A 12,366-nucleotide genomic window follows, 5' to 3' on the forward strand; every position below is an offset into this window, starting at 1 on the left:
AACTTATTTCAATTCACATATAACCACAATTTTGATAAAATAATGTGCTCATATTATGTCATATATCCCCTTCTTATAGATATAAAATGGAAATTAATGCAAATTAATTATATAATGATTCCAAAATGCTAATTCAGGTGAAATTCCATATTGAAAATGCGCCAGGAATTGTTAAATTTCTAGTTACCATTTCACGATATTGTTCAGTTTGGAGAGAATTAGAGAAACTAAAATATGTATTTGGTTATAACCATTTTATTAGTAAAGATAATCTTACAGTAATAACCGTCTAAATAAAGTATACCATAAATATCTTGTAATTAATTCGTTATTCAAAACTGTGCATATATGTTTATTATAGAGCTGGCGGTAAAATTCCGCAGTGGACATCAGTAAAAACCTCTTCTTTTGATTCTGATTGGTCGATGCTTTTGAACTGTAGACCAATCTCTAGTTTAATTGGTTACAATGATATCAGCTGTGGAAATTTAATGTCAGTGACCATATATGTCTATTATTATCACATATTTTGATATAAAAGATGGCAGTGGTCTATGTTACTTTGTCATAGTCTAACATTGACTGTAGGCCTACTATTCTCTATGCCATGTATATATACACAATATACTTTCAAATGTATGGTTTTCAGTTAGATGTCTAATTACATATATGTTTAGTACAGTCTTGTTAAATATGTTTTATGTTGTATTTCATATCTTCATTCATACCAGTAGGCCTACATTTTCTAATCTTATTTTGCATATATAACCAAATATATGGAATATTAAATGCCATATTTCCATTTCCATAATCTCAATTTTCTTATGTTTTTTAGTTACTTGTTTTAAGACTGTATGTCACATTTTTCCATTTTAAATTACATATAATAGACTACATATAACAATAAACGCTATATTTCAGTGGTCACATAATTTATTGTACTTTATATCATACGCCTTAATAGACTTACGATGAATAACTCAAGGGTTGATTGTGCAATAAGATTAATATCACTATTTCTATTTTGTGATTATTTGTTTTCAATATAAGTTTAATTTACGACATTTGGAAGATTAATTTTAGAGACTTACTAGGAGACATTACAAATTCTTGAATAATAGAGAGACATTACAATTTGTTTAATAATAGAGAGACATTACAAATTCTTGAATAATAGAGAGACATTACAATTTTTTTAATAATAGAGAGACATTACAAACTTTCTAATATCATCATTATGATTAATTCCTTTTTGTAATATAAAATACTCAACTAAAAAAAAATTTCTTTCTCCAACACCAATATATACCTAATCAGAGTCATAATTATATATATATATATATATATATATATATATATATATATATATATATATATATATATATGAATATATATATATATATATATATATATATATATATATATATATATATATATATATATATATTCAATATATTTTACATTGCTTTAATTCTACAATTTCATTTGATAATTAGACTAATGACAATATATCGCTTTCAAATGTCATAACAAACAAAACAATATCAATTCATGTGTTATTTTTAATTTAGATATCTCCCAATTACTCTAAAAAAATTACTTCATAAAATAATCATAGACAAAAACATATAAAAAAACCTAAATCTCTAAAACATTAAATTACAATAAACATTAGGTACGACAAACGAAGCTAATCCGTTTGCTTCCGCAAGAATTCCTGAAGCTGCTGCGCTTTCCTCTCTCTCATCAGTTTTCTCTCAGTTTCCAGTTGCTGCTTGACCCTCTGCTTCTCCTCGGCTAATCTCTTTAGGTACATCTCTTTCTTGAGCTGTTTGTCCTTCATCGCTTGCTGGTGCTCGGCTTCCATCCTCATCTTCTCGTCCGCTTTCAGTTTCTGGTAGTTTCTCATCTGTCGGTTCATCGTGGTCTTCGCGAATGACCTGAGGTAGGCCTTGGCTTCGTCTCCTTGCGGCATCTCGGCGCCGTTCGTTAGGCTGACGACGCTCAGGCTCTCCACTTCCACTTCTTCCTCTTCCTCTTCATCTTCTTCGTCAACTTCATCTGACCTGACCTGAACCTCAAACGTTCTTCTTGCATTTAAGCGTTCTAACTGCATTTCTTCTGTGTCTTCTAATTTGAGTTGGACCTCTTTCAAGTGTTCTCTCTCCCTCTCCATGTCCTCATAATCTTCGTCCGTGAGAGGAGCGTAAGTTTCCTCGGGCATTTCGGCTTCTGCCATCTTCAGCAGGTCTTTGACTTCAGCAGGAAACGCAGAGAAAGCCGTGAGGGGCAGCCAGTTTGGTTCTTCCTCAGAAACAATGATCGCCTCGGGTTCGTCTCCCTTGACAGCCTCCTTGACGACGTTCCTGCGAGGGGATGGATCAGGCGTCGGATCAAAGAGATGCTTGGGGCACTTGAGCCTCCGGGTCGTAACATGGAACACGTCAAAGTACGAGTGCTGGGGAGGAGATGCGCATAGGGGAGCTACTCTGGAGTCGTACTTCAGACGTACTGGGTCCTCGTTAGTGCAGACGGTTCCCTGTGTCTCTTCCCATCGACAAGTTGTATATGCAGGCTGTCTCACCTGAAAAGAAGGTTCTAATGAAATTGCATACTTAGAAGAAAATAATACAACCTAACCACAAAGCTCTTTCTACTTGTAAGGTAGAGATGGAAGCAGGAGACATTGATAACATCAAATGATCTTAAAAGCAGTAAAGTATTTGGAAGTTCCTACTGACTGGGTGAACATAACCGTCCAAAGACTAGAACATTACTGCTGTTTTAGAGATAAATGGTAAGTGTCTTATGGTAATTTAGAATATGATGCAATTTGCACAGCCATGCTTAAACAGCAGTGACCTCCGAATGCAGTCTCACTATAAAGAATAAAAAAAATAAAATGAGCAATCAATAAATAGGTGGTGGAATTTGAAAGGTTTAACTATCTTTCATAATGTTCGTAACCTTACAGTCTTCTTATGACAAATATCCCAAGGGTCGTTATAGAATTAAGAATGAGATGGAAATTATTTAGTGTAAAATTTTTAGTTAGAATAAACAGTCATAACGAGTTTGCGTAGAATGGCTGAAAGTTTCTTTTATCTTACCTTGTTAGTTATAGTTGGTTTCAACTGAAACAGATCGCATGTACAGTGCCATGGGTTCTGATGAAGCTGAATCAGTTTAGCTGGAACCAGTACGAAGATTCCAAGGGGAAGAGTCGTGAGGTTATTGTGGTGGAGGTAAAGTTCGCGAAGACTTGACAAATGGTCAAATGTCCCTGGGGCGAGCTCATCAATGCTATTGCTACTCAGATCTAAGTAGCGTAACTTTTTCAGGCCAAAGAATGCATCCAGTGATAGCCAGTTGAGGTGGCAGTGACTCAAGTCCAAGTGTTCTAGGTTTGATGTAGCCGTGAAGGCATCAAAATCGATTGAAGTGATGCGTCCGTGAATAGTCAATTCTTTCAAGTAAGGCATTCCCTCTAGAAGAGCACGACTTAGCGAGATGAATGTTGTGTTCTCAATCTGAAGAACCTTTAGTAAGCTCAACTGTCTGAAGGTATCGACATGAAGTTCAACGGACACATCTCTAGACCCAAGAAGAAGCCGTTCCGTGTTGTTGACATTTGAGAATGTGAAAGGAAATACATGAGTAAGAGGGTTGTTGAGAAGACGCAGGGTAGCAAGACTAGGTAGACTTGGAAAACTAGATGGACCTAGTCTATCAAGTTTATTGTGATCCAGATCCAGTGTTAATAACTTATCTAATCCCGTAAATGTATTTCCCTCGATTTCCAAGATGTTATTGTGAGCCAGGGAGAGATGCCTCAATTTTGGAGTTGGTGAAAACATCGCCGGAGGCAGGATTTTGATGTGGTTGTGTTCCAGTGTGAGTGTATGCAACTTATTCAGTCCTGTCAAAAGCTCTTGGCCAACTCGGTCCAACTTGGCATGAGCCACGCGAAGGTATTTCAGCTGCGGTTGGGATATGAAGGGTGCTAATATAGCATCAGATTCAGACTTGAACACGTCGTACGGCACAACGTCTTCTTCCTTTTCGCGCTCTTCTAGAAGAATCATTTCAATTTCCGATTGAAGTTCACTGGCCGGTGGTAACGTCGGCATCTTCGACATTATTTCTGGAGGGAGATCGAGGTCTCTGATTTGGTCGGTGAGAGACAGGAATTCCTGAATAGGCAAATCTAGCAAAGTTTTTGAAGACACCGGATGAATCTGTCTCCTCAATCTTCCTCCCTCGAGGGCGGCCACAAGACGAACATACTGCAGGTCCAAAAGCTGAAGGTTCACCAGAGACGTCAACGCATCTTCGGAGAGGGCCAGTTGGAGATCCTGATCTTCATCTCTCAATTTCTTACTTTCTTCTTTATGTTCGACCATGTCTAAGACGCGATTGGAGAAGTAACCTGAAATTTGAACGGCCTCTTTCCTTGCGTATCCTTGAATGTGAAGAGCTTTGAGTTCTCTCAATGGGGCGAGTTGTCCACTCTCAATGAAAGTCATCTTACTTGTTGCTGCTTGCAAGAGATTTAGTACCTGAAATGTTTTTTTTTAAGGTTATCAGTTTTAGTGTCAGTCTCACCACCATAGATTTATAGATAATATCAACATGACTTTTAGTATGCAAAGTTCTTATGTTTACTTATAAACTTATACTGAAGATACCATCAACTAAACTATTTTCAGTATGTCAAATAGGTCCCTCGCATAACCACAAATTTATATCAGCTTCATGACTTTTAGCATACAAAGTTCTTATGCTTTTTATAAACTTATCTTACACTAAAGATACAATCAACTAGATTAATTCAATATATCAAATAGATCTATAAGACAAGCAAAGAAATTATCACTTCATGAGTCCTAATCCAATAACTAAACACTTGTGTCCGGCATCAATGACCTTAGATGTCAGTATGCCTGAAAACTTTAAATCAATCAATCAATCAATCATAGACGCTACCTAGGTATACTTAGTAGCTTAATCAACACTTTCATCTGTTCACTGACCATTGTTCTTGATGGCAATTCACTGATCATCTGAGTTAAATTTGTCTCCAGCATAAGGGCGCAAGTCGCATGCAGTCCCCTGACCTCCACGTCTAACTCCGCGTCCGTGGCAGTGCTCGAAACCACAAAGTCACCTGATTCCATCACCTGGAATAAGACCAAGAATATAATTTCAAAATTTTTCCAATTTAAGAATGCTTATGTAAATTTGTATCTGATTACTGAGAAGAATTCATAATTGTGATGTAGCTTACATTAGCAATTCTAATTGTATCAATGCATATATAACATGTATAACTGACATGTGTGTAAAAGGGGAAAAATGAGAGACAATACATGTGTATAAGAGGGAAAATGAGAAACAATATGACGTGTATGAGGGAAAAATGAGACAATGCAACATGTGTATAAGAGGGAAAATTGAGAGACAATACATGTGTGTAAGAGGGAAATAAGAGATAATACAACATGTGCATAAGAGGGAAAATGAGACAATACTACATGTGTATAAGAGAGAAAATTGAGAGACAATACATGTGTATAAGAGGGAAATAAGAGATAATACATGTGCATAAGAGGGAAAATGAGAGACGATACAGCATGTGTATAAAAGGGAAAATGAGAGACAATACAACATGTGTATGATAGGGAAAAATGAGACAATATGACATGCGTATGATAGGAAAAAATGAGACAATATGACATGCGTATGATAGGGAAAAATGAGACAATATGACATGCGTATGATAGGGAAAAATGAGACAATATGACATGCGTATAATAGGGAAAAATGAGACAATATGACATGCGTATGATAGGGAAAAATGAGACAATATGACATGCGTATGATAGGGAAAAATGAGACAATATGACATGCGTATGATAGGGAAAAATGAGACAATATGACATGTGTATAATAGGGAGAATGAGATACAATACATGTGTTCAGGACGGGAAAAAGGAGAGACAAAATGAGGTACGAGTCTCACGTCATTTGGATGCAACTGCGGCAGATCGTCTTCTCCCCAGGAGGTCATCCAGGTTAGCACGAAAGAAGCCGCCTTCAACGGGGCATCCTCACACGCGCACTCCTCTGGGCATCCCAGGTTCGGGTCTTCTAAATTGTGCCGCGATACGATGGATTTGTGGACGGGTTCCGATGCCTCGATATCCAAGTCCTGAGATCCTTGTCCTGATATTGAGAGCTCATCCTCGGGAACGGGGGATCCTGCGCAGGCAGCCTGTAAGGGAAAAAGAAAATGGGAAAAAAAGTTAAAATGGGAAAATAAGGGAGTGGTTAAAGAAAATGGGAAAATAAGTTAAAGACTAAAGAAAATGGGAAAATAAGGTAATGGTTAAAGAAATGGGAAAATAAGCTAATGACTTAAGAAAATGGGAAAAAAAGTTGATGGTTAAAGAAAATGGGAAAATAAGTTGATGGTTAAAGAAAATGGGGAAATAAGTTAATGGTTAAAGAAAATGGGGAATAAGTTAATGGTTAAATAAAATGGGGAAATAAGTTACTGGTTGTAGAAAATGGGAAAATAAGTTAATGGTTAAAGAAAATGGGAAAATAAGGTAATGGTAAAAGAAATGGGAAAATAAGTAAATGGTTAAAGAAAATAGGAAAATAAGTTAATGGTTAAAGAAAATGGGAAAATAAATAAATGGTTAAAGAAAATGGGAAAACAAATAAATGGTTAAAGAAAATTGGAAAAGTATGCCAATGGTTAAAGAAAATGGGAAAATAAGTTGATGGTTAAAGAAATTGGGGAAATAAGTTAATGGTTAAAGAAAATGCAAAAATAAGTTAATAATTAAAGAAAATGGAAAAACAAGTTAATGAATCAAGAAAACGAGAAATCAGTTAATTATTAAAGAAAATGGGAAAATCAGTTTATAGGTAACTTAGGTAAATGAAGATATAGACTTAATGACACCATAACCATGATTATAAATATATTGAAATGGTGTTATCATAGAAACTATGGGAAGAATGGTTTCATGAAACTTTTTTTCTTTGTTTGTGGGTGAGATCATGATGAGGGGCAGATGGAGATGGTTTGGGCATGTTCTTTGCACTCCCCAAGAGAGATTAGTTCACCAAAGTGTCAGATGGGCTCCAGAAGGCCCTAGAAGAGTTGGAAGACCTAGGCCTATATGGCTGAGGACTATGAAACGTGAAGTAGGATGAGATTGCTCATTCTACTTCTTGGTTCACTAGACCTAGTCAGCAAAATGTGAAAAATTACTAATATTTCTATCCGCGAATAATGATATAAATCATGAATATAATTAGTAACAAAGGGATTCCAAAGTATGGTAGCAGAGGGAAGAATATACACGAGATATTCTTTTGATAAAGAAATAAATAAAAATTGGTGGAGAGAATGGGTTTTGACCCCAGAGAAATGTATGATATCATATAAGACGAAAAATAAAAAGTATTATTATCATTATTATTATTATTATTGTTAGTAACTTGTTTTAATTTTTTGTAACTGAAAAAAGTGTAAATATCCATAAATACCAATTAAAATCTGTATATATATATATATATATATATATATATATATATATATATATATATATATATATATATATATATATATATACACTGTATATATATATATATACATATATATATATATATATATATATATATATATATATATATACATATATATATATATATATATATATATATATATATATATATATATATATATAGATATATATATATATATATATATATATATATATATATATATATATATATATATATATATATATATATATATATATATATATACATATATATATATATATATATATATATATATATATATATATATATATATATATATATATATATATATATATACACTGTATATATATATATATATATATATATATATATATATATATATATATATACATACACTGTATATATATATATATATATATATATATATATATATATATATATATATATATATATATATGTATATATATATATATATCTATATATATATATATATATATATATATATATATATATATATATACAGTGTATATATATATATATATATATATATATATATATATATATATATATATATATACAGTGTATATATATATATATATATATATAGATATATATATATATATATATATATATATATATATATATATATATATATATATATACACTGTATATATATATATATATATATATATATATATATATATCTATATATATATATATATATATATATATATATATATATATATACAGTGTATATATATATATATATATATATATATATATATATATATATACACTGTATATATATATATATATATATATATATATATATATGTATATATATATATATCTATATATATATATATATATATATATATATATATATATATATATATATATATACACTGTATATATATATATATATATATATATATATATATATATATATATACACTGTATATATATATATATATATATATATATATCTATATATATATATATACACTGTATATATATATATATATATATATATATATATATATATATATATATATATATATATATATATATATATATATATATATATATATATATATATATACAGTGTATATATATATATATAGATATATATATATATATATATATATATATATATATATATATATATATATATATATATATATACAGTGTATATATGTTTCTAGTTCCCTGCAGGACATAAGCCTCAGACATGACCAAGTTTGACCATTTTCATCACCGCATTGTGGATTGGTGATAGTGGGAGACTTTGGTCTGATCACTCACAGCAAACCAACCTAATATGGGTGGCCCTGTTTATTACAGCTTCTCTGATCATGACAATATATATATATATATGTGTGTGTGTGTGTGTGTGTGTGCGTGTGTGTGTGTTGCTGTTTATCAAGTACTTCAGGAAGTTTAAGGACACTGCACCAAAACGTACCCTGACCTTATCTTGCGGGAATGCACATAATGGACATGTCATTACCATTCAGTTAAACGCCATTTATAAGTTATTGCTAATAATAATCATAAAGATAATTATAATATTGTGCTAAATAATTGCATAAGGGTTTATAAGACACATTATTTTTTTATATTGAAAATGAGAATACCAAAAGTAGCAACTTACCAGGACGAGTAGTAAATTGAAGATGGTTTTTTTCTTCATTTTTTTTTTCAGTTGGTTGATTTCTCGATCCAAAAATAATTCTTGTAGGCTATATGTTGGCTTGATGATTTTTATAGTTTTTTTTTATCTTTTTTTAAAGTTCTAATTGTTTTTTATCACATTTGTTTGACTAGTTTATAATTTATGTTCTTTTGTTGTTAGTTTCGTAGAACGATGAGCAATGGAGCGATTTAGATACATAGAATTTTTCATATCAAAACCAGTTATTTTTTATATATGTAATGCTGAGATGTTTGTTTAAGCTGTAAATTAAAAAAAAAAAAAACGTAGATTAAACATTAAAATGAATCTCAGAGTAGCCTATAGATCATATTGCTTTGTTGGTTAGAAATTTATCAAACTACAGTAAACTCACACACTTTTTTTTTTTGTTTTTTGGAAAAGCAAGTTCATCAATATTCAGTAATTTATTTCGTTCTTTTTCGAAGTAGGCCTACTTGCTAGCTAGGCCAGTGTAAAGTATACTTTTTCACTTATTTCTCCTAATTGGCTATTTAACTTTACTCCAATTTTTCTATATCTGCTTTTATGTATAACTAATTCTTAGCCGAAATTTCAATTAGATATATATGCTTATTTAGGTGATTTTAGAAACATGTTAGTATATCAATTTATTATAAAATATTCACTTAATAGTTTCTCCTAACCCTTACTTAAAATATACAAGAGATTTTTTGGTTATTTTCATCTTTTAAACACAAACTGTGAATCACCATAGAAAAAAATGCAATTATACGTAAAAATGTCAGACAATTTTACACTTTTGTTATTCGTAAATATAATTATTCGTCAATATAAGCGCAATTCTTCTTCACTATATTATTGTATAATCATTGATAATTTATTTTATATAGATTTCAAGCAGCAAAAACGTCCAAATTAAGAGATGATTATGAAATACAAAAAAATTGATGCATTCCTCAGTATTTTTGAGAAATGTACAAATAGTAAATTACTTTTAATGTACAAACAAAAAGAAAAATTTCCTTTTCCAAACACTGTGTTAATAAATACGTCCAAATTTAGCGATAATTAAAAAATACACATACGGAAAAAACTCCCACTTTCAGTAATTTTTTAGAAATACACAAACAAACCTTGAAATTTCCTATTCAAAACACTTTGTCAAGACTTCCGCCATTTTAATGTACAAACAAAAAGAAAAATTTTCCTTTTCCAAACAGTGTTAATAAATACGTCCAAATTTAGCAACGATTAAAAAATACACATACGAAAAAACTGCCACTTTCAGTAATTTTTAAGAAATACACAAACAAACATTGAAATTTCCTATTGAAATCACTTAGTCAAGACTTCCGCCAACTAGTTTCCACTGTTTCCACACATTTTAGCCCAAATCTCACCCCCAAAAGTGTCCAAATATCACCACACACAACGTCTAGGGACCAGACTAAAGCGCCGAGTGAGGACCAGGAGGTCACCAAGTGGGTGGGGTCAACCGGAAGTGCCAAGGGGGCGTGAAAACTGATAGAGTTCGACTCGGTTGATGTAACGAGGAAGGACGAATATGATTATAATTGACTAGTGGATGAAAATGTAAGTATTTTATTATTATTATTATTATTATTATTATTATTATTATTATTATTATTATTATTATTATTATTATTATATGAGAAAGGACTTTTAAAGTTAGAAATTCATGTATAGGGGTTCATCCCTGATATAGTTGTCATAAGAAATTTCTCTCTCTCTCTCTCTCTCTCTCTCTCTCTCTCTCTCTCTCTCTCTCTCTCTCTCTCTCTCTCTCTCTCTCTCTAAATATATATGTATATAATGTATATATATGAATATATGTGTATATTATATATATATATATATATATATATATATATATATATATATATATATATATATATATATATATATATTTATATATTTGTATATCTATATCTAAATATATATGTATATAATGTATATATATGAATATATGTGTATATTATATATATATATATATATATATATATATATATATATATATATATATATATATATATATATATATATATATATATATACATATACATACATATATTTATATATATATATATATATATATATGTATATATATATTATATATATATCTATATATTTAAAAATATATAAATATAAATATATACTGTATATACATATATATGTATATATATATGTATATATATATATATATATATATATATATATATATATATATATATATATATATACATATACAGTACATATATATATATATATATATATATATATATATATATATATATATATATATATATATATCCATACACTTTCTCTTTATTATATTAGGGAGATATACTGTGTATACATACATACATGCATACATAGGTACAGCGCTGGACTATAAAGTAACATATATTTTAGTGAAAGGGTTTGTGTATCGCCGTGATTACCAAAGCTGTTCTAGTCAAGGCTTCACAAACTAGGTTAGCTTGCCGTGAGCCATCAGACAAAAGTCTCCCACCATCACCAATCCACACTGGCCAGTGCGGTGATGAAAATGGCCAAAACTCAGATATTACTGAGAACATGTTTTAGGTTTAGAGGTAGCTCATGAATGGCAGAGGCAAGGTACAGTAACATTGTCCTACCAAGCAGGACAATGCCCTAGAGACTGACCATATATACATATGATCACCACCCAAGCCCCCTCACCACCCAAGCTAGGACCAAGGAGGGCCAGGCAATAGCTGCTGATGACTCGGCAGATCGAACTACAGGCTCCCCCAAATCCCCCCATCCTTAGCTCAGAAGGATGTTGAGGTTGCAGCAACCAAAGGAACTAACGAGTTTGAGCGGGACTCGAATGCCAGTCTGGCAATCACCAGGCAAGGGTGCTACCACCAGGCCACCACAACCCTGTAGTGGACTAGAAATAGCTGCATTCATTGTTGTTGTTGATATGAATATATCATTCCCTGTCACACTCAAGTTTGAATTGCTGAACTGTAGATGAGTCCACAGTGCAACAAACTTCATCAAAGTTAGCGCTTTCATGCGCTTACACATTAACCCTTTTAACCCCAAAGGACGTACTG

General features: G+C 31.1%; 1 protein-coding gene across 2 annotated transcripts; it reads right to left on the reverse strand.

Moving 5' to 3' along the window:
- Window positions 1-1,480: 1,480 nt before the first annotated feature.
- On the reverse strand, window positions 1,481-10,810 carry LOC137635421 (uncharacterized). Of its 2 annotated transcripts, none has more exons than XM_068367897.1 (6): window positions 10,660-10,810; window positions 9,236-9,537; window positions 6,023-6,274; window positions 5,034-5,180; window positions 3,111-4,559; window positions 1,481-2,584 (listed from the first exon to the last, which is right to left on the reverse strand). In XM_068367897.1, the coding sequence occupies exons 2-6, from the start codon at window positions 9,272-9,274 to the stop codon at window positions 1,691-1,693; spliced, it is 2,781 nt and encodes a 926-aa protein (XP_068223998.1). In that variant the 5' UTR covers window positions 9,275-9,537; window positions 10,660-10,810; the 3' UTR covers window positions 1,481-1,690. The 2 variants fall into 2 exon arrangements, with proteins under 2 accessions (XP_068223998.1, XP_068223999.1); XM_068367898.1 differs by having other exon boundaries at window positions 10,641-10,702.
- Between the last annotated feature and the right edge of the window lie 1,556 nt (window positions 10,811-12,366).

The sequence above is a fragment of the Palaemon carinicauda genome, unplaced genomic scaffold (assembly GCF_036898095.1).
Source record: "Palaemon carinicauda isolate YSFRI2023 unplaced genomic scaffold, ASM3689809v2 scaffold1211, whole genome shotgun sequence".
Classification (NCBI taxonomy): domain Eukaryota; kingdom Metazoa; phylum Arthropoda; class Malacostraca; order Decapoda; family Palaemonidae; genus Palaemon; species Palaemon carinicauda.

What these genes read in the sequence shown, in the direction of transcription:
- LOC137635421 (XM_068367897.1), bottom strand. Translation starts at nt 9,274, where the DNA reads ATGAAGAAAAAAACCATCTTCAATTTACTACTCGTCCTG. An exon ending in TCAATTTACTACTCGTCCTG is followed by an intron (nt 6,275 to 9,235) that starts GTAAGTTGCTAC and finishes TTTCCCTTACAG; the next exon opens with GCTGCCTGCGCAGGATCCCC. An exon ending in AACCAACTATAACTAACAAG is followed by an intron (nt 2,585 to 3,110) that starts GTAAGATAAAAG and finishes CCTTCTTTTCAG; the next exon opens with GTGAGACAGCCTGCATATAC.